We start from the raw sequence: 24,079 nt of genomic DNA, 5'->3' as shown, positions 1-24,079 counted from the left end.
AGTTATTTGACCAAACAAAGAAGAAAGAAGGTTTCCCTGCAGCACAGTGGATACTTACTAACATCACACAATGCTACGCTCTGTCTGTGATTTTGTAAATTGAAAATATTGGACCCACATTGTCCTGTGATGTAGTGGCTTACTGGCTTTTCTGCTGAGTACAGCATGTGGATATTAAGTCTGGTTAGTCCTACAAGATTGACCTCTGAAGTGCACACTGAACTGTAAAGCAAAGTAGATGATTAAATCAGAAAGCTGTCCCAGCTCATCATTATAACCCTGAACATAGGGAAAATAAAAGCCCAGTGTGTAACTGTGCACTTTGCAAAGGGAGAGACCACTATTGACAGTATTGATTACTGAACCAACAAAAAATAGCCTTTGGCATAATCTCTTTCATTATGTAAAATCTTTGACTTGTCTTTTCACATTATAAAACTTACATAATAACTTCCAGTTGACCAAAGCACAGCCTTTGAAGGGCTTAAGTGTCTCTGGGCACTCTGTGTTTGATCAGAAAGCCTGGCGTTTTAGATGCACAGCATTTGAGTTAAACCCTCTGTCCCTGCTGTCAAGTTAAAGCAGGGCTGCATACATGCTCTGATCACAATTTATGGAGTAGACAAGCAGAGAAACCAATCGGCAATCTAACCCTCTGGGAGAGGAAAGTGAATTGGCTGGGATCTTTTTAATCACAAACACCCCTTCAGCTCAATTCATTTGATTCCTTATGCAATTTTCATTGAAATGAATATTTCCTGAGAGCAGTATGATGAGCCATGCCAAGATGAATTTCATAATAGATTAAATAGCTGGTCTTAATGGAAATCTCTTGCTGTCCTAAAGATTTTGCTGTTACCCCGGTGCTCACTGGTCAGTGCTTCGGACTCATCGACTCATTCACCCACTTACACAAAAGAGGTCGAAAGAAAACAAAACAAATGAGTTGCATTTAATGGAGCGGGGGTTTGAAAAATCTGAAAAGAGAGTGAGAAAAATATGCCTTTTTGATTGGAGAAATAAGGTAATTTCCACCTAATATCACATGCCAGATGCTCTGGAGGCCCTGAACATTTTCAACTTGAGTTTGAACAACTAGACTATGCATGAGTCTAAATCAATGATCTGTGTTTAAGTATTCAATGCGGGGTATTTGAAATCAATCAGGAACAGATGCTCCCTTTGCACACATCTCTTTAATCCATCTTTTCTTTTTGTTGGAGAAAACTGATAATGTATCCATCTCTAATGGATCTGTCTGAGCTATTTAACATGACTTAAGGGTTTACCACAAAGAAAATGGTTTAATGAAAACTAAAAATGTTTTTATCTTTTCATTTTCTTTGAAGCAAACACTCAGCTCCATAAATGGCATTGAGAAGACTCAAACATTTGAATCATTTAAGCAGCACTAGGGTGTAACACATCAAAGTGTAGTTCTCAATCTTGTGCTGATACAGTTGGCTACACAATTTTAACAATGTCTAGAAATTACTACTTTTTTTCTAATAATAAAGTAGAGCCTCCTGCCAAGAGTTCTTCAGCTTTATGATACAATGCCAATTGCGCTGTGAGGGTTTTCACTCCTGCATGCTGCGTCTTTTGTAGATGTTTCTCCTAAAAAGAGAGCGATTCTAATCACATCGCAATTTAGCAGCACCTCTGCATAGAAATTCCAGTTTTCCAGAAAAGAATATACCCAGTTGGCCTATTTCACAGCTACATTCATCTTACTCTTCACACTTGGGTTCCTACACCTTTACCCACATCTCTGTAAGGTTGCGTCCGAAGCAGGTTAATATGGCTGTGTGTCTTCCATCCCGCCTTCCCACCTCCCTTTGTGTCTGCCCTCCTGTTTGTCTGCCTGTCTTGTTTGTGAAGCCGAGTCTTTTGCTTGAATACAGATCTGCGCACCCCTTCGACACCTCCCCGTCTCATTTTCCTATTCTCATTTTCTCATCCCCGATTGCCCTCTCTTGATTTCTCATGTCTCCTCTATTTCACCTCTCTCCTCTTTTCATTCTCATTCGCCTCCTTCTCTCCCAGCAAATCCCTCGCTTCTTCCACCTCTTCACCCACTGCTGCCTGAGGGTTTTGAGAAACGGTTACATAATGCACTTCAAATTATCACAATGCATGTATTATGGATATGGGGAGATATAGCGAGCGTAAGGGGATTTGATAAGGCATAAAGGAATAAAATTACCGATCACTTGCTTTGCAGCTGAAATGGGTCAATCTAGCATGTTCATGGTTATTAAGATTACAGAAAATTGCGCTGTCAGTGGCTGTGTGCGTGTGCATTTGTGCAAACTTGCGCTTACTGAATCATCCCCATCTTACCACTAAGGTACTGATAACAACTGGGTGATTTTGATGACATATGACAGTAGTTCTTACATTGTCACTGCTGTGCTTCTTCCCTTTATAGAAGCTCATCACTCCTACTTTTATAGCCAGGGATTTCAATGCTTTCCCTCTCTTATCTAAACACCTTCCTTCTCTCTTTTATAGCTTGTGTCCTTGTCATTTTTTCTATTTTCTTTTACCTGTTTCCAAAAGGTTCCTTCTGCTTCTCTCTCTCTCTCTCTCTCTCTCTAGCCCCGCTCCTCCCCCATCCATCTGATCTGATCACTTTCTCTTGCTTTTATCCAGTTGTCTGTCTTCAATGGAATTACAGGACTGCTACTCATACTTCACCTCACAGATACAGGACAGTGTCTGGGCACAGCTCAGTCGAGAGTAGACTCCCAGTGCACTTAAAAAAAAAAAAATAAAATAAAAAAACATCCCCAGCAGTCATGTCCAACCTTCGCTTCTGCCTAAATACTCACTGAGTAAGACAAAAACCAGCAAAAGCAGATGATGAAAGAATTATATGGCAAAGCCTCAACACACACGGAAAATCCCCCAAAGCCCCGTAGACACTCTCTCCCCATGCATTATAGATCAGTGGCAACTCAGTTCCCCTATGGATTCTACAAGGAACTACACGATGAAACTAGACTAAGTGGCTAATATTTGTCACAATGGGATGTATAATGGGATGTCAAATGCAATTTTCATGCGCGATTCAAAATGATTCAATATCAAGTAAATGGATTAATTCAAATCAAACTCGCAACAGAGCCCCTGTGTCTAATCTCTTCCCCTTTTCTTTTTGAGCTACAGCTTAACGCTCCTCCATTTCCATTTCGCCTGCTCTGTGATCTCTCTCTCTCTCCCCCTTTCTCCATCTCCTCTGTTACGCACATAAAAAGGTTCCAAAGGGGTTCTTGGTTAGCTGGTATGAGTCTGCCTACAGCTGTCTGGTTTGGAGAACCCTTTATAGAAAGCTCAGAGAGTCGTTCGGGGTAGATGATTCCTTAAAAAAAAAGCAACAAAAACGAAAATTTGATTGATCTGACAACCTGTTCGGTTGACTATCCTTCTGTTTTGATTTTAATGAATCGAAATTGTTTGTAGTTGCATAGTCTCAGAGAAAGCAAAGCCTTGCAGGAGAATCTGCTCTCCTGAAAATGTAGGTGTTTTTGTGCTCCGACAACAGTGGTGGAGGTGCAACTTCAAAATCTATGATGTCTTGAATTTAGACGATGATCAGCCGCACTGAACATTCTGCAGCCCTCCTTCATCACAGAATCCATCTATCTTATATCATGAATGTATCGACCTGTATTTTAATTTTCTAAATATTATATCGTATTATACATATTGTTGTTCAAAATTTACTTTCAGTTGAATTCACAATTCACCCATCGGGCCTTCTGAAAATCTGTACCTTCCCATATTCTGGACAACTCCATCAATTCTCAATAATTCTCAATATTTTGTTGAGCCAGCTAGGGAGTGATTCCACCTGTGGGTTTTTTTCACAGTATGACTTCATGAGTGCAGGATTTTAAAAAGCTGTGACATTTTGAGGGCCCCTGGTGGTTTTAATGTCCACGAAAATCTGCTGCCACTGTTTCTGTGGAATCTGCTTGAACAAAGGAGGCAGTGAAAAAACTTAAGATAGAACTTATTTTGTGAAAATGGCAGCCTGCAACATAATTCTCTGTTCACTCATTTGCATATATCCTCTGTGCAGTTTCAGCAAAAAACATTTTTACACAGATAACCTGGATGGTCTTAATGATAATCGAGTTGGATGTAAGATTTTGTATATGAGTGGACTGGAGACGTACAATTTTTTATTGCTACAGTTCACAAAATCACACCCACTTCTGTGCTATAACTCTTACTTTTGAATATTTCTTTTAGAATATTTTTTTTTACAATCTGTTCAGCCTTTCAAGAGGCTTAGGTTTTGACATGATATGCAAATTATTCCACATTTGTCTAATGTAGTGTAAACTTTGAGAGTTTACCAAAATTAAAGTTTTGCAGATACAATTCTGAAAAAAATTCACACCTCATCCAGGTGGTGATACAAATTTTGTTGTTTACTTTCACTGAGATTGTTCAAACATTGGGCCAAAAGTGAAAACATCTGTGTACAGTACAATGTACAGTAAGACAATTATAGTCACTGTGGGCTCAATTTTAGAATTTTTTTTTAAAACCTTATATGACATTTAAACAAGGGTCTGCAGATGTTTTGGAAGCTGGTTTGGTGTCATTTTGACTTACAGTGTAAAAGTAGATTTTCAAAGGTTTTTGAAGGACAATACCGTTTTAGATTGTAGTTGCTAATAGCCGACATTTGTGCCAATGTTCAATATCTTTAATTTTTAAATTTTAGTCAGTGTTTCAGGGAGGTAGGTTGGAAGGTCTGAAACAGCAGGGGAGACTTTAAAGGAGACACCTTGCTGCATTTAATTGAGGAATTAACTTACAAAAAACATAACTGAACAATTAAATGAATAAAAAAAAATGTGCAAATAAAATAAAATTTCATTGCAGGTATACAGACTACTTTTATGCAGCTGTGTTCAGGGAAGAACCTGTATGACTTTTGGATGACATGACTGGCTGCAGTCCAATATTTAATAAAAGGCCAAAATTAGCCTGATTGGCAAACCGATATATCGGTCTAAACCTAGCTGAGACACGTTTGAAGCTATTGTAAAATGCCTGATAAACACACACTCATGACTGCAATTCAAATATTAATGCATTAACCAAAAATCACCACTCATACTGGTACTTGTGTGTCAATTAGCTACTGTTCAAAAATTGTTTGGCTCTCTGCTTTGCCCAACAACGCCTCTGTTCTGACATCACTGTAGAGCACGGCCTCTCGTGGCTCATTGCTCAAATTGACAATGAGTGTACATCTCTTAACAAATACCAATATAGACTTAGGGCAGCAGGTTGGCACAGTGTTCAGAGAGACTCAATCCCTGCAAAACAGCCAATGTGTGCACCAGCAGCCACATGTGCTGTCAAAGTGTCTTTGGGCAAGACACTGTGAAATCCCACCTGCTTACTCATTGGAAGTCACTCTGGATTAGAGTGTCAGCTCAGTGCCTAAAATGTAAAAATGGAGAATGTAGTTTTCCCTTAGCAACTCAACACAAATTCTCTCTCTGTCTGACCCTCTCTCTCTCTCTCTCTCTCTCTCTCTCTCTCTCTCACACACACACACACACACACACACACACACACACACACACACACACACACGCTAACACTTTTATTCCTCTTCTTTCTGTGTTTTTAAGTAATGATTTAATCACTTTTTTCATAGGCTTTATCATTGTGTAAAAAGGTAAACAAGACTGAAACTAAACCAGTCAGGGAATGCTGGCAAAGTATGATGTTTACATGCAGCCCATTAATCCATCAACTGAACTAATTTACTCTTGGTTCAGAGAAACAGTCTCATAAACCTCATCTACACACTACAGTAGCATAACTCATATGGTCCTAATAGAATTGAAATCTCAGTGATTTTTTTCGTGGGCATAAAAATAGTTGATGCAACAGCCTGACAACTGTTCAGCAAAGTGGGTTAAACAATCCAGCTGCAGCCTGCATGGAAGTGTAAGTCACTGTCTCCTATTCAAATATAGTTTAATAATGTTATATGCATTGTGTTTCAGTCATGGAGACCTATGACAAATAACATCTCAGACTGTAATAGTGATTCATGGTGCGGCCCAATAAATTAGGGAAATGTGAGTTTTGTATCCAGTCATTTTTTCCCAATTTTGGATGTGCTACCTCGCACTTTTTTAAAGTAGTCATATTGGATTTGAAGTTTTTTTTATTTTTTTTGGGCTCAGCAGTCCGCAAACAAAAATTCCATTGTCCAAGCGTATTTCCCTGCTTCACACAGTAACATCTCATTAGACTATGAACTAGGATCCTATAGCTGACAAAGCATGGAGTCAGGAATGTGATGCAGTCCACTGTTAAACAGTAATTACTATAATATTCCCTGCAGCAAAACAGCATATGTGACTCAGTTGGTAAATGCATCAAAGAAATACACACTTGCCCTGGCCCAAATCACAACAGAACAATAAAAAGAGAATTGTACAATGTCGGAAGTTACAAGGGCTGCAAAATGGGAGTAAAGTGGATGTCTCCTGGGGTTTTAAGTGCAGAGTCAGCGTATTCTCTAAGCAAATGTGATTTTATTCATCATTTCTATTTTCTTACATAAACAGCTCTGAAAAAAAAGTCCCTGCATCAAAATTAATTAGCATAAATTACATTTCCTATACAGGCCGTGCCAAATGTCATAAAGATGCTTCCTTGCACTTTACTCATTTAGAGTGAAAGGTAGACAACCCACTGAATTAAACTGCTGCAAAAACTTACAAACTTACGTGCTATGTAAAATAAAAGCAACAGTGAAATGCTTTTATCACAAAAAAATACAAAAAACACTTGCTTTTAGGGTGTAGCAGGTAGATCAACGTTTCTACCCATGTTAGGTCGACTTGGTTGAACACCCAGGTGCCTTTAACTACTAGAGTGCATGGCTAAAATTAAAAATGTAATTCAACTTCTTGGAGCCCAGCTATTTTTTCATAAATAGCATATTATTCAATGCAATTTGAAACATTAGGTCTTGTGTTTAATTTATACTGTATACTCATATATACTTTATAATTTATATGTATTTTTAAATTTTGGCAGATAAACAAAAGGCTTAGCAGAGCTGAGTTCTTGGGTACTTAGCTGAGTTCTTGGAAAACGGTGTCCCAAGTCTTTTCTATATTTTTCCACATATTTTTGCCCAAAATTATAGATTTGTTTCTATTATTTCTGTATGTGACCTTTTTGTGATCAAGAAATCAAGAAATTCCACCTGTAGCATACTCCCAAGTCGCTAAGATTTCGACAGAGGTATGATATCGCCATGTAGTGACATCTAAGAAGGAAACATCGCTTGTGCCATTGGACTCTAAATGGTGAGCTGAATCAAAAGTGTCTTCAATGTCTTTGAATCCTCTGAAGAGTTTAAAAATGAGATTTAGAATTTTTACAAATGTACAGATTTTGTAATTCAGTGAAATCTGTTTACATTGGGGACATGTTGGAATACATAGGTGATATTATGCTAAAATGTTTTTTGTGACAAAACATTTTTTGACAAGAAGAGGAAAAATGGGAAAATGCAAATTTATGACGCAATAGTGTTGCTCGTATGTTTATGTGCATGAATGTGTTTTATTTGTCTTTCCAGTTCATACTCTCCCAGTAGTGTAAAAAATGTTCAACTTTGACACTTTAAGAGGCAGCTCGTAAAATGTTGACGTCAGATTTAAATCCAATTTTTTTTTTCATTTAAGACTATATTTTTGAATTTCCTGCAGTCAGACCACAACAGTTTAGTAGGAAGTGGTCACGTCTCATAAATATTGATTACAGAAAGTAATAAGAATGATTTGATTTGTTGACCATTTTCACTGTTGACGTGCTCCATCAACAACATTGGCAGATTTTCCACACTAGCGGTAGAACATGAAGGACAGAGGGCATATTTTGTTTTGCCATCTTTTGAGCAGCGCTATTTCATAGATGACTTGAAAGTTAATTCCATCATAACAACATGGTTTACTGCCCTTTAAATAATTACATTTTAGCCCACCTTCCTTTGACTTTATGCACTGCAATATCTCTAAAATACTGGGGAGGTAGGGTAAATAAATGAAGCTTCTTATTAAAAACACAACATTACAGAGCACTAGTTTATCCCACTAAACTGCTTTAAAAAATCTGATGTCTTGGTCAGACACCAAAAAAGTAGATCCCTTGAAGCTTGTAAATCTTGCAATTAAGCTGGAGCTCAGTTTTACAAATCTGTCAAAATATCAAAACAAATGTCTGCTGGAGGCAGCACTTCCATTAAAACTGCCCAAGTGTCTGCCCAAGTAGTTAATAGTGGATGCAGAAGGATTCTTAATTTGAAACCATTTCAACCTCAGTGTGCTGTTTAAGAGTGTAGATCAGGTGTCCTCAATTCCGGTCGTGCAGCAGGTTTTTGTTCCTCCCTGGCACTTAATAAGCCACACCTGGGCTGTTTATCAAATCCAAGAATGTCAAGTTGATACTTGTGACCTTGTGGAGAAAGTTCATCCCAAGTTGTCTTGGAGAGAACGATCTTCTCATGAAAGAAAGCACAGAGAAGCTTCCTTACAGTTCAAGCCGCGCAGGTGATTAAGACACACAGCTGTTAACTGTCCCAGCTGTTTCAACCGGCTCTGTCCTGCAGACTGCAGCGCTGCTCGGACGTGATGCGTCGTTCTCGCAATGAATCTTGGGGCTTTCCAGTTGTTCCCGCTGGTCAAGTCACCATCAGATGCATTGTCCGCTAAGAAGTTAACTTACGGGATCTTTGTCCGTCCTCCGCCCTCTCGTTCTTTTGTTTTGGAATCGTGTTTCGGCGGTTAGATATTACATAAAATATTGCTGCTCAGGTAGACACAGACCAGGTGTGGCTCATTAACTACCAGGGAGGACCAAAAGTCTGTAGGACACCAGCCCTCGTAGACCAGAATTGAGGTAAACCATGCTACTCTAATTGACTGCCTCAAGCACTGGGTTGGTATCACACACAGCACTAAACTTGCTGAGCTCCTGCCTTCACAGTCAAACCATTGGTTTGGCATAGGCAATTCTACATCATCCTCAACAGAGCTTACTTGTGAGGTTTTGTAGGGATCAATTTTAAATCCCATCCTCTTCTCCCAGTATATTCTTCCTTGGCTACATCATCTGTAAAAAAATAACATCTTCTTCCAGTGTTATGCAGATGATACCCAGTTCTATATGATCTGAACTTCCGAGACTCTGTTTGGTTATTTTTGTGCTACCCATATTTTTTTGTAACATTTTGTTTTTGGTGGTTGGTCACTCCATACTGCATCCCATTCACATCTAGCCTGTCCATTGAGCTATGTGTGAGGAAAGGTCATTCTATCTTGAACTACACCCATTTCCTAGTGATTGAACATTTTGTAGTCCGCTACTAAATTCACCTCACAAATAAAAAAAATATGAAACGTTGAACTGAGCAAAGAGTGTTATTTTTCATGACTCAGTCTTAGGGAAGAATGCAACTATGGGACGTTTTAAGCATTATTTTTTTACTATGTAGAGGGAGAGAGCTTTTGAGAAAAGTAGCTAGAGAGGATCTGAAAGAGAGAAGGAGAGCGAGAAAGCAAGAGATGATGTAAATAAAGTCTCTTTGAAGTGAGTCTCTGTAATGTGTGATCCTGTCTAACTCTCTTTGAAGGTTTGCAACACCTAAGCTCCTTCAAAGACAAATGTCAGGGGACAAAAACCTCTGCTCCACACAACTGTACATAGCACTCATTCACCCACACACACACTCATACACACACACACACACTTACACACTATTCAGAAAGGCACAATATGGCAATGTGATCTGTAGGCTTGTGTGCGTGAATATTCTCTGTGTGTTTGTGTGCAAGCAAACGTGTGTGTATGGGTGAGTGTGTGTGTTTGTATGAATCAAAGCTCCTTAAAAGACAAATGTCATGAGACAAAACACACTGTTCCTCTGAATCTCACACACACACACACACACACACACACACACACATGCGCACACACACACACACACACACACACACACACACCCACACACACACGTAGCTTGCATCTTCACACAGAAAGAAAATTATACTGTACAGGCTCATGAGTGCGTGCGCATTTGTGCGCGCATCCATGTGTGAGTGTGTATGTGCATGAGCCCGCCGATATACAATAGCCCATGATGAGACCGAAAGCGGTTTCAAATTAAACGTCAAGGTCTTTGAAGAGAGAGACGAGAAAAAACTGAGAGGACTGAAAGGTAACGCATGCAATCCCTCTGCAATCCCAAATGTGGCTCGGTTTACAGGACCAACTCGTATCATAGTTTTGATTTGTGTGAATTATAGAGGTCTTCACATCCATTCAATACACCAATAATACCTGAGAGGGTATTCTTTACGATTATTACTGCGGGTAGGTAAGAATGAGCACACACCAGCCTAGGACCTGACTTAATATTGTGGTCCAACACTCAGCGGTCAGCTTGCTCTGTGGAGTTCACTGTTCCACAGGAAATACAAATGAATGACAAATAAAACTTGAACTTGAAGACGCAGTGGGGACTCATGTGGGAGCTGGATCAAGCCACAAAGGAGTTTTGGGCCTATGCACACCTATGGCAGCTGAAGTGAGTAATCACATGCTATCCTCAGCTCCTGCTGTGAATGTTTGTACACTATAGTTAAGTCAGGTGTTTGCTGATACAAGTGCCCCTCTGAACTGATGAGTGGGTTGTTTCAATCCAGCCATCCTTTGAGCTCATGAATGTGGATTCAGCTTGGTTTCTGAACTGCTGAGTATGCTGTTTGAATTGAGAAAGATCAGCCTTAATACATAAATGCACTATTTTTGAGGCAAAAGGAAACAAAATGCATGCATGTTTTCATTATGGTCTTCCTGCAGGGAAGTAGGCTACAGGAAGGCAAGACTTAGGTGAGGAAAAGATGATTTACATATCGTAGAACACCCTGTATTATGACTGGAAATTAAGCAGGTAGTTTTGCTGGTAGCATACAATTGTTCAGTTGTATGAACAAAATGTGAACCCCATATAGTCTATCCGGTCTACTCCTTGGTGTCCAAATATATGAAGCAGATTGTAGACAGGGCATAGAACAGAAAATATGATATACTGTAGTAAAGTGTGAAAATTCAGGTGCCAGTGCTGCTGATGCTTCAGTGTTTGGGGCTTTGATAGTTGGTACAATTCCGTTTCTGAACTGCTGAGAAGGCCGCTTCAAGCCAGGAGGGTCAGCCATCCCACGAGCCGATTGTTATTCAAATTGAGGGTGAGATTGAAAATTGTGGTTGTGAGAAAGCCTATATATAAGCCTAAACAGAGGTGCAGTGCCAGGGTAGCGCAGATGTAGTGTGGATGAGCAGAGGTCTGCTCAGTGTGAAGAGCAGGTGTACAAGGTGCGGTCCTGGAAGAAGGCAGAATTTACTGTTTTGCCTCTGGAGGTGTCATGGCCTAATGCCTAATGCCTAATTCAGCAAAACATCTGCAATGAGAAGTGCCAACTTGATAACTCAACTCCACTCTAACATCCAAGCCACAGGCACTCCCCCAAAACAGACCAAGAGATACTTAGATCAGGTACTGTGTATTGATGAATGTCTTGTGCCAAGTACACTTAAATACATGTGATCACAATGAAGATCTGATCACATCAGATATGATTTTCCCACAATGGTTACCAACATATGTGTGTATGCAACCCCCGAGTTTCTATTACTTTGCATTAAGGTTAATGAGATAATGATTAAGAGGAATTATTTAGGTGTTATACGCACATGAAATGCCACTTGACATATACTTCCCGTTTTACAAAATTAGTTGCTACTTGTTCCATAAACTTGTAGCATCAATAAATAAACAACCTTGGCCCAAGGCAATTGAATGCTACGAATAAGCTGAATTTCAGGGTACCTAAACGTCAATAAATAAATCATCTATGCAAGAGTGCAGAGTGTGGGAGTCTTTTTTCTATGTAGCCTAAGATAGGGTCACATTCAAAAGCTCCACTGATTCCTGTGTACACTGAACTGAAAATTATGCTCAATTAAAGGAAAATACGTTTGTTATTATATATACATGCATAGGCCACGAGAGGTTCATAATGTCCTGAAATGAAAGGATGAAGTTGGTTTGGGTCAATCCTCTGGGTACCTATCGGCTAGTAGGTCAGAAAGGTCAGAAAGGTCCTTGGTTGCGACCCACTGGCTGAGAAATAGCCTGCGGATCTCTTGTACCAATTGTAATAATGCACAAAATAGCCAATCTACACAGTAGAGTAGATATACACTGCAAAAAATATCCATCATAACAAGTAATTTAGTCTCATATTTAGTCTTAACATCCTATTTTTCTTAAAGCAAGTGAAAAATTCTGGGTGAGGTAATTCCACTTGTTTCCAAAGCAGTTTAACTTTCAGGTATTTTCATAAAGAAAAGTGTCAATATCTTGAAAAAAGGCAGAATAAGGCAGCTCAGTCCACTAGCATCAAAGAAATTATGAATGATTAAAGAAAATTCTTGAAGCAAATTCATTTACATTGGGGACAAGTGGAATTATCACCCCACTGGCAGATTTTTTCCACTTGCTTCTTTACAGTAGAAACACCTGAGGGTCCTCTGAAATAACATTTCTCTGCTTTACGACTCTGCATTATGATTCACTACGCTACTGATGCATGAGGCTCCCTGGGTGATTTCACACATTCCTATAAAGATTCATGCACACCAATATAGGCCTACCAGCTTTCAGCAGGATTCCCCTGTGGTTATCAATCAACCCGTAAACAACAAATGTGAGTCAGACTAAGTTTTTTCGCATCCCTTGAATTCTGTTGAAGTTTACCTACTGCTGGTAGATGTTTACTGAACTTAAGTCTAAGCGCAGAAAATGACTGCAGGAGTGGGCGAAGCAGAGAGACACCATGCTGTTAGCTTTGATAACTCGGGGTAGAAATGCAGATGTGGACTAATCTAACTTAATTGGGCGGCAGGATGCACTTGTGGTTCAAGAGACCGCCCTGTAACTGGAAAATCACAGGTTAACAGCCAACCTTATGTCCATCAGCAGCCCCGTGTGTGTCCTTCAGCAAAACACTGAAACCCTGCCTGCATTTACGTCGCTCTGGATAAGAGTAAACTCAGCTATGCCTAAATGTCTACAGTAAAGACTGTATTACTCTGAAATCGTTTTGTCTTTCAACGATGCGCCTTTCGGTGAAGTGACACTTCAAGGGCCATCGGACAAGCAAATTGTCAAATGGTGAAGTGCGCGCAGGCAACTTGATTAAGATAGGATGGGATCGGCGATGTGGTGGAGGGTAAACACACCTAAACGCAGTTCACCTACCTTTTTATTGAAGATTAGAGTTCACACGCCTTTTTAGGCCGAGATAAATCTTAAACGAATGTAAGTTCTAATAGGGTAGGGGGGAATATAGACTAGCCTATATTAAAGCTTTTCTGAAAATATCATTGATTATTTATTTATATTGGTGGAGGTTTGACACCGACTGGACGATCACACCTTTTTTGTTTACCGCTACATCACAGGATGGGATGGAGGAGGGTTTGGCTGAGAGATCTTACCCGCGTTCCTCAGCTTGCGGTTCCTGAACACAGAGATGATCACCAGCAGATTCCCCAGCACGTCCACCACCGTGGTGAATATCAGCACGCTGGCCAGGACTGCTATGACCCAGGCGGGGCGGGCGTTCCCCTCCGTGGCCAGCGTGCGCTCTAGCTGCCCCAGCCGTGGCTCTGTCCGGTTCTTTAGGAGTGTGAATGTGTCCGGCATCACTGGCCCAAACCCCAACACTGCCTTAAGTCCCAACAGTGCCTGAAGTCCCGCAGGAACCGCCGGTACCAGTGTGACCTAAATGAAACATGGAGCGCACCCGGGTGCCTCCCCGGTTTCCACCAGAGCGCACGCCGAGTCTGCTGCTTAACGCGAATATGAGTTAATTGCTATTAAGTGGTTCACCTGTAACCTATATAAAGTTACATAGACTCCTTGCCTGCTTTAGCACACAGGTCATACATGTGCCAACGAAAGCCCGGGCACACGGCGGTGCCACACCTTGTCCCTGGTGAGGAAATGTTAATTATTCATCTAGGTCTTTTAGAAAATATTTGACAATAAAAAGTCCAGACCACCCATATCTTGTGCAAAGTCTTCACCCTCTCCAAGTGTCCCTGTTTTGCGGGTTGACATCTCTAACATCTCTCCATCTGTCTGCATGCGCCCACGTTGGCGAAACGACGGCTATTCCTTCCCAAACATGTCACAGCATGGCATTATTCTCTGAATCCTTCTGACTTCATTTTTTATCCTCTGTACAGGCAGAGGAACGTGTTGTCTTCTTTTCCCGGCTGTTACCCTTGCCATGCGCTAAACTACGACGCAGCCATGTGAGGATACGGCGCACTGCGCGGCGCGGCGAGGCGACACTCTGGTAAATATCACAGAGAAGCTCTTTAGTCAGTCACACAGCAAGATGAGAAGGCATCCACAGAGTGTGGACAGACAGAAACACGGGTTTGCACACAGCCTTTTACTCCCGACTTCTCTTTTGTGTTTCTTCCTCTCCCCCTTCTCCTGTCCTCTCCCCTCTCTGTCTCACTTTCTCGCTCCTTCTCGCATTACCATGCTGAGGTAGGCTTGCAAACACAGATTTCCCTCATTTTCTTCTATCTATTCCCAGCATGATTTCCAGTATCTGGCTTTGATCTCACCACAATGCTCCGAGGTGCTGTAAATGTACACACAGCAGTGGATCTGGCTGGATATGCCTCGTACTGTTTTGTCCAATCAGAACTAATACAGAGAGTACATTGTTATCACAGTGTGATTTGATATTTAATCAGACCCAGCATTTCACTGCCAGAAGCAAAACGCAGGTCAATTTGTCACATCAATTACCTGATGCTCAGTGTGAGAACATTTTTTAAATATAACCATTATTACTATGAACATTAATAGCAGGCGCCCGTTTCTGCTACAATATGCTGTTTTTTTAGGGGGTTCTCTGATTTTTTTATTTATTTCATGTCCTTTTATTTTTTTTAATGAGCAACCAAGGCCTGTGCTGATACTTTCACTTGCTCCAATAACAAAGAACAAAGATGAAAAGAACAAGAGGTGTTAGGGCTATTATGGGACTTTTTCAATAGCAAACGCAATATCATATTATTGATTGAAATAATATGTTAGCCGTGTGTGTGCCTCCATCAGAGTGCCATTTATGGCCTACGACTCATTTTGGACAGTGCAGTACATTCAGAGCAAGACGGAGGTGGCAGTCTAATCCCTTCCATTCTTTAGCCTGCTGACTGGTGTTCAAGCTCGCCATCAGATCCAATGGATTCATATATCATCAATACTGTCGGTGCCAGTGTTGACACATTGAGGCCAGTGGCACTCAGTTACTTAACTCTTTACTACTGGCTTATGGCTGGAGCGGATGCCCTCAAGCACAGTACCAGGAACAGATTAGCCCGGCCCATGTTAACCTCAAACCAGGGCGGTGTGACACAGTGTTACACAGGCTTGATACGACATCCAGCAGGCGGATGTGCATCTGTGAGGTTATCCAGACACACACACACACCAGACACACATGCCACACACACACATTAGAAACTTTTATCTATATCCACATGGAAACAGTAACTTGCCAGTGATATAATAATAATGACACAGAACAATGCCTGGACCTCAAAATGGACGGCTAACAATATCATATATCAAGAAAACTAATGGCATTAAGGGTACAGAAAACAGCGCCTTCTCCATATATGGCGACTGTCAAGACGCACACACACTCACACACAAACACCAACAATACCATATATACACATAGTGACCTGCTCTATCATTTCCAGTCACATTGAATTTAAGCTTTCTGGTGATATCAAAATTATCTTTGTACTCCAAAGATTGAGTGAGGGCCTCAAAGTTTGAAGTCAATTCTGAGACATTAATAGGTTTTACACAGTGTTTAGGGACTAAACGCATCAGGGAACTTTCAAGTAAGCTTGCACAATGTCACAATTATGTCACTTTGATTTATTGCTTTGTTTTTTCTGGGAAACTTTGGGACACATAATTTAACTTATGCATTCATTAAAGGAAAATCCCATCCTCGGATACTCTTACACTGTTAGATATCATGAATTTGTGACGGTCAGTGCATTCCAGAAGTTATTTTGTGATGAAGTGGTGTAATTTACTTCTTCGGTGTCCCCACTTTCCCTCAACCTGCCTTCTCTACTTTTACTTCAGTTAGTGATTTCCTATGTTTCCCAGGACGACTTTACATACAGGCGGAGAGAGCGATAGCGAGTGCATAGTAAGTGTTTCCAGTCAAGAAAAAGAGAGAGTAGAGAGAAAACAATACCCTGGTGTGCCATGCCCGGATGTTCAAATTGCAAAAAATCTGTCAAAGAGGGCGTTATATTTCACACCCTACCGATGACAGATCCACAAAGATGCAAGCTGTGGCTGCATTGCATTATGGTCTTTTGAGGTTACAGTTGGTGATGAAATTGGTATGTCTTCCTCCTCTATGATGGATTTCTCCCTGTATGACTGTTGAACGTCAGTGCAAAATAGTGAGTCTAGAAAAGCAGCCTGTGCTGTTTGATTCTGAGGGACTGACACCAAAAATTGACATTTAGCCTACCAGTGATGTTTTAGAAAGCTGATTTTTTTTTCTGCTATCAAACTCCATTGCAGCTGTACTGAAAATATCTCTACAGACATCACATTGTCTACATTTGGCCATTTATCCGCAGGAATAAGAAAAACAAACACCACCAAAGAACAAACTGGGGCCAGAAATGCAAGGTACATCACCAATAGCCATTTAACAGCTATTGACATCATTTAACAGTGTTAAAGTGTTTTATGGTGTTTTTTTCCCCCCTTTAAACATTTATAATCTTCAGTTCTGCATTTCACACTGTAGTATAATACTTCATTTTTGTCCCCAAAGCTTTTTTTAGTATGCGGCTGTGATATTTTCCATGGCAGTGGTTGTCAAATATCCCTTTATGCTTGGAGTAGATGCAAAACCACCGAGATAATAGAGCGAAAGTTATGGAAATAAAAGGGTTGTGGAAGAAAATCCGTCTGCTTATTGACCATTGCAAAGTCCTGATTATGCTGTGTTGACTCTGGTAGATATGCTTCACAGACCTCTGAATCTATAGCTAATGTGAACATTGTGTTTGTCAGCTTTGAAAGAGGCTTCAGTAATGTTCGGCCCTATTTTATGGCAGAGAAACTCACTGGTATGGGAGTAAACCCGACACTGTAGGGAAAAGGATAAATGATGTCCTGCCAAACCGGACAAAGCTATCGGGTGTCAACGTCATCATGTCCTCTACGAGAACCACCAACACAGTGGCTCCACGGGGCTGTGATCTCTGTCCTGTACCTGGCATTTTAAGTACCTAAACAACTGAAGAAGTCACCTCACCTTATCAATATTGATGACACCGCCATCGTTAGGCAACTCCATCACAGGCTTTCTTCCAGAGAGGGCTTTGCAGGAGATGTCTCGCCAATCACCAGATGGTGCCAACACAACAAATATGTGGGGATCAGGGTGTAAAGAAAACAAGTGAAAACCGGCCTAGCACTAGTTACATGTTTGCTTTCTATGACAGTCATGGATACAGATGACACCTCTAATCTGTTAGCAACACCACTTGCAGATGACAGGGTTTGGAGCAGAAAGATGTTTCAAGTCATTTGTTTACAGTCTTGGATAACAGCATGACTACTGGGTGATGAGATTGATAGGCTGGGCATAGAGAAGAGAAGGAATAATACTGTCATTTATTATAATGCAATTGAAATGCAATGCTTATTGCATATCAATTGCATTATAATAAATTATGTTACTGAATGATTAAAATAAGTTTAATAAAGTGCGTGTGGATATGTGAGAGAAAAGTGTGATTGAGTAGCGGTGTGGGCCAATCATTATCAATAAAGTATCTTAAGTGAAAAGTAATGTTCAATCTAGCTGGTTATAGTTTTATGTGTTGAGTGACAGTTTTGAATGACTATTAGGGGCTGTATCTATTAGTATGTTATGCCTTTACCTCTGCCAAAGAGGTTATGTTTTCACCCGTTATTGTTTCTGTCCGTCTGTCAGCAGGATATCTCAAAAACTTATGAACAGATGTGGACAGATAGGCCGTAGGCCAGGGAACAATTGATAAAATTTTGGTGATCTGGATATGGAATTCCCACCATTAGCAATTATAGTTTTTTAGCCACTATGAAACTAACAGAGATAGAGACCTGGTTCCAAACCTCAAAGGCATGTTTACAGTGTTGAGAAATCTATTTAATTTAACATTTAAGTGATAGGAATGTCTTTGGGTGTAACAGTAAGCGAATTGTCAATATTGGCAGAGATTTGTCCGAGTGCCTTCTAGTTTTACCACAGTGTTTGTCACACAATGTTGTCTTACGAGTGTCGTTACATGACAGCCATCAGCTGGCCTATAAAGGTTACTACCACAGGCATTTCAACAAGGACCTAATACAAATCTTACAGTCTTACAGCAACTTCAGCAAACCCAGATGCTTACCCCGCTGGCGAGTGTTAAAACACCTGGTGATCAAAGGAGAGAATGGAACAGCCTCCTCCGAAATCAGATCTCAGCAATCTCCAGGGTGACAACTTACCAATTCCTCAGAGCTAAAGAAGATAACAAGCTGTGCTTTGAGGGCCATGTTGCAGCCAAATTTATAAGCAGCATTTCATGAGGAGTTTTGATCCATCATTCTGTCTCACCTCTGTTTATGGCAGCATGTGTTTACAAGATCAGAACAAACTGGAGAGCGTTGTAGCAAAGTCTAGCAGCATCATTGGCAACTGCTATATCAGCATAATCAGAGCTCAACCCAAGACTCACGAAGAGCAAAATAAACAGATCCTGGGTAATGGGAGTCAGCCTTTTCATCGCACTTTGTGAGGATAGCAGAAGGTGGAGATACAATGCCGTCTTCTAATTCAGCATAATGTACACACAAAACAGCACAGCAGGCAGAATATTTATTCCCATTATTTGCCGATGAAACAAGCACCTAATGCTTTTTAATGAAGTGAACCCAACTGCATAAAGACTTTTTTATTCATCTGATTGTTTGAATGTTTTGTGCCCTTTGAGACTGTGAGACGGTGGTGTTTTCCACCCTCCACGAGCTGGAGTGGTAGTTAGAGAGGTGGGGATAATTTGGTCTCATATATGTGTTGAGGTTGCACAGAGACCCCCCCCCCCCCACACACACACACACACACACACACATACACACACACACACACACACACATAAACACATAAAATGAATCAAAGGACATAAAGTATATGGCTCGACTAGTTAATTTCCCTGCCTCACACATCCAGGCAGCAGTCTTCTGGGCATATGCTGGAGGATTGCCTTTTGTAATTGTAATAATCTGTAAAGGGGGGGGGGACAAGGGGGGGAGAGGGGGGGAGAGGGGGGGAGGGGGGGGTGGTGGTTACACACACACACATGCAAGCTCCCCCTCCCTCACACACTGCTGGCGGCAGGTTTCTAATATGTATGGGTAACCCCATAAATAGGAGTGGAGACCATTCAGTTTTCCCATCCCCCACCTTTTTCTATCAATGTAGGCATACTTTGTTGTGTTGGAGGCAGACAGAATTATACTCATAACATTAAAGTCTTCATGAATAAAACATTTGATGAAATTGCTTTGTGACATTAAAAATAGGCTGTGCCATTACGGTCATGGGAGTGTTTGTGTGTGTGCGTGTACGACTGTATGTATGTACGTCGGCATCATGTGCTCGTGTGTTTGCTCGCGCGTGTGTGTGTGTGTGTGTGTGTATGTGGTATCAGAGGCAGATGTTAGGCACATAGATTAGGTCTGGCTGAGAGTGTAATCCTGGTGTTACTGAGAACAGCGTGGGTTTATAATCACCCACACAGCCACCCCTCAATAAGCAGGAACTGGGGAACGGTAATCTCTCTTACTTTTCCCCCTCCTCCACTCGTCTTTCTCCTTTCTTACGTGATCTATCCTTCACTCCCCTCCTCCTTTATGTAACATCCTTTCATCCTTCTGTCCATCCCTTCCCTGCTGCGTCCAGCCAGATCTAGAGGAACTTCGCTGAGAAAAATGGAGCAGAGAAAAAGAAAAAAACAGGGGAGATAGAGAGAGGTTTTAAGTGGCTTAGCTGACTCTATGGTGTAAATGCCAGCTGGTCCAATGAAAAGCCAGCAGAGCCAAAGGGACTGGCGGGTCCTTGTCAGTTTCCTCTTGTGCATGTTGAGTAAACATAACATTCACTTTGTTTATTGCTCTCTCTCTGTCTCTCTCTCTCTCTCTGTCCCTCTCTCTCTCTCACACACCCTCTTATTTGCCTTTGATTTGACCCTGTGCCTGTCACTGGGACAGCCAGCATGCTTGGAATAAGTTAAACAAGCTGGATGGTCATAGAAAGAGTGTGCCAGGAAGGGTATGTCAGTTATTGGGACATGTTGCATAATCCTTGTCAGAATAATTTAATAAGCTGCGAATGAGAGTGAATCTGGTTGAAAAAATAATTAGCCTTGCCCTCCCTTTGACCGGAATGTCACTGTATCAGTACACATTAAAACTACCTGTGGTGTGTTGTTGCCGATGTTGTTGTTGTTGATGATGCTGATGGTGATGAGAGTAGCACCAGTATGGCCTGAGGCAGAGGTAATGTGTGCAGGGTACTGCCCGTAAGGATGAATGTCCTATGGGTGATGACTCATCTCTCTGTCCCTCTAAAGACCTCAAAGGGGGAGGCAGGATATCCACAGCACCAAATAAATGAATGGAAAGATTTAGTGAAAGTCAATGCGCCACCTGCATATTTTAGAGAGACCCCTAGCTGTCATCACTTGAGACATGCATAGCATAATATTATGCTAATTGTTAAAATCTCATTTTCTGCGTTCCCTTGTTTCTGAAAGGCTGAGGTAATAGAAAAAACCAAAGCATGATTTCTGGTGTTGTGATCGCATTGGAGAGCAAACAAGCAGATTATTTTCAAAAAGTCATGGGTGCAAAGTTGCTAATAGAGGTTTGAGAATGTCTCCAGCAGTGACAAGCGTCTCCAATTTTTGTGTACATTTTGCACAGTGATGCATGCATTTTTTCCCCGGGTGTAGAAAAATAGAGATGCATCTCCCTAAGGTTCTGTCTTGTACCTGTTTGAGCCTTTTGTGATTCACGGTTCCTGCTTGGAGTGAGAATAGAACTGGAACAAGCCAGCCAACATTTCACTATCAGCTGTATTTCCATCTATTTCAGTGACACAGGCTGGCATGCACTAAAAGATATATGAAGAGTTTCATTCCAAAATGAGATATCCACCATTTGAAAAATGTAACACTTACTCTGACAAAATGACTGCTGTCAGGAAAATACAACTCACTGTTTGCTATCGAGAGATTTTTGCTTACCAAATACTATCATTTTAGATGATATACAGAAATATATTTTGAAATGTCTACAAGGTACATTTTTTTCCAAAATGGATATACAGTGTTTTGGAATCAAACTCTTCATATACCAGGCATGCTACCGCTGAATGTGTGCTGGTTTATCTACAGTGCCTGCACACACAATTCAAACATACTCCATGTATTTATCTTGATACACACTGCCTAGTTATACTGTACGTTTAAGAGTGGGCGAGTATTGATGTGTTGCTCATACAATTTGTTTCTGCGTATGAATGTAAGATTACTCTTAAAGTGTGTCAAACAACTCTTCTCCCTCCCCATGTACCATTGCCAAGCTGTGTCAGTCGCATCAAAGAAACATACAGCACTTGGGAGCAGGCATGTTGAGAGGCATGCATAGATAAACATGCATCTGCACACAGACACATACGCACACACATGTACACACACACACACACACAAACACAAACGCAAATACATCTGCATGCCACCTAATTGGCCAATATCCGTTGTATGTAACGAGAAGAAATGAAACAGAAACATGATCAGGAGAATGTCTGGTTGCCATGGGAATGTCTTCTAGCAGACAGTGAGCTTGGTGGTGTTTATGCTCAGAGTCTTGGATGATAACAAGAACAAAGTTTGGATGTCAACTCCACAGGAAAGGAGAGAAAATAATCACAAACCACAAAGGTGCCTCAGTGCATCTCCTGGCTGCAGACAGGGTGAGAGCAGGCCACTGTCAGCCTGGTCAGACACGGAGCAGACTGACCACCGTCTGCACAACCTTTTCTCTCCAATCAAGAACGAGTGACTGGCCACCTTCTAAAGATGGAGATAGATCGATAGAGAAATGCCACCATTCCCGCTGGCAGCAGAGTTTTTAACAATGAATAATTGAGATTGTTGAAATTTTAATTGTGTGCGAAGGTGTGTGTATAACTCAAATACTTACTGTCTTTTATATGGGGCTATGGACTATCATTTACACTTTTTTTGTGTATGTGGCTGATGGCTATAGAGCATGAGATGCAAAACAAACAGCAAAAAAAAACAAACAGCATCTCATCTTAATTATGTGGTTTTCGAGATGCACAATCTGCATAATTTAATCATTGCATTGAGGGTCAAAATGGAAATGCATTCAAGCTCCAAGGGACAGAGGGTACCATAGAATTAGCATGATATTCTAGGCCATCTATTCAACTCATCTATGAAATCAATTTTCCTGCTAAATAAAGCATTGTGAGAAATTGAAGTGTTCTCTATTGAACTGTATACAGCCAAAGCAAACTGAGTAAGGCACGACAAGGCCATAACACTCATATTAAGTAATAATTTCCATCGCAAATAAATGAATTTCATAACAAATCATATTTATTCTATGAGTGATCATACAGTATATGCACTTAACATTCCAGAAGACACTCAGGTGTCTTCCCAACACATCAGTGGGTTTCAGCTCTGCTAAATGAATCTACCAGACTCCAGTTGGGAGGGAAAAACTAAAGAAAAACATATAAGAGGCGTGACAAGACTGACTTGATAGGATTAAATATTTTATGGGGATTATTTATCTCATGTCGTCTGCATAGAGATATAGCTCACCTGCTACAGCACACCTGCTACATATTCACCCTTAAGACAAATTATGTCTTTTTTTTTTCTACAATAAATAAGTGTGAATCTGCTTGCGTGGGCTATATTCTCCTGTAACCTGCCAACCCTACAACATCCAGTCTGGTATATAAACTAGATAAAATACATATACGCATCAACACATCAGCAAACTATAAAATAACTTAAAACCAGCCTTGAAAGATGCAAACTATTGCAAGATGATTCGACCGCAATGGATGGTAATAAAATGTTTATTTATACACCACAGTATGAGACTTGAATACACACCGAGTTAATCACACCAATTTCCCCCAGTTGACACTAGGTCTGTTAAAAACTGTCAATAAGCTTGTGGCTATTGGTGTACTGAAGTAATGCAATATTTAATACCTTTCAATATTACTTTGTGCACAGTTATATCACTTTGGAGTTACTTTCACAAACAGCTGACTCTTGCCAACAAACACTCCATCATCCATTTACTTTTTTTTTTTTTTTTCTTTTCCAACCCAAAAGCTATTTTCCAGGCTCTTGGGTATGGGAATCATGGAAATTATAACCTGTTTTGTTGCTACTAACTTACAAGCCCACTGATTTTTATCCAACAAACACATTACAGGCACATGGAAAGTCTTAAAGCTACATAGCTTTAGATTAGTATTTTTTCTCAGAATTGGGAACCGATTTGAATCTTCTCGTAATCCTCCACCTCTGGGTCCCATCCCAGACTGTAAAAACACTGATGTAGGTGCTATCTTTCTTAGGACCCCTTCACACCTGGCATTAAGATTCATCTCATATCTGGATTGATATGATTTAGCTGGATTGCATTTACACCTGTTAACACACATCTACAGTGTCCTTAAAGTGTCAAACACAGATTGCCATGCATGTCGTTTCCTCTCATATTTACATCCTTTAG

The 24,079-nt window shown here is 40.7% G+C and overlaps 1 protein-coding gene across 1 annotated transcript in view; it reads right to left on the bottom strand.

Annotated features, from left to right (window-relative positions):
• mtnr1bb (melatonin receptor 1Bb) overlaps window positions 1-13,828 on the bottom strand; it is a 30,926-nt gene extending 17,098 nt beyond the window's left edge. The window contains exon 1 of the mRNA XM_071924624.2: window positions 13,621-13,828. Coding sequence (XP_071780725.1) covers window positions 13,621-13,828 — 208 coding nt within the window. The remainder of the gene's footprint in view (window positions 1-13,620) is intronic.
• Between the last annotated feature and the right edge of the window lie 10,251 nt (window positions 13,829-24,079).

This window comes from Centroberyx gerrardi, chromosome 11, assembly GCF_048128805.1.
Source record: "Centroberyx gerrardi isolate f3 chromosome 11, fCenGer3.hap1.cur.20231027, whole genome shotgun sequence".
Taxonomy (NCBI): domain Eukaryota; kingdom Metazoa; phylum Chordata; class Actinopteri; order Beryciformes; family Berycidae; genus Centroberyx; species Centroberyx gerrardi.
The sequence above is the reverse complement of the archived record's forward strand: the minus strand, read 5'-3'. Positions and strand labels throughout refer to the sequence as shown.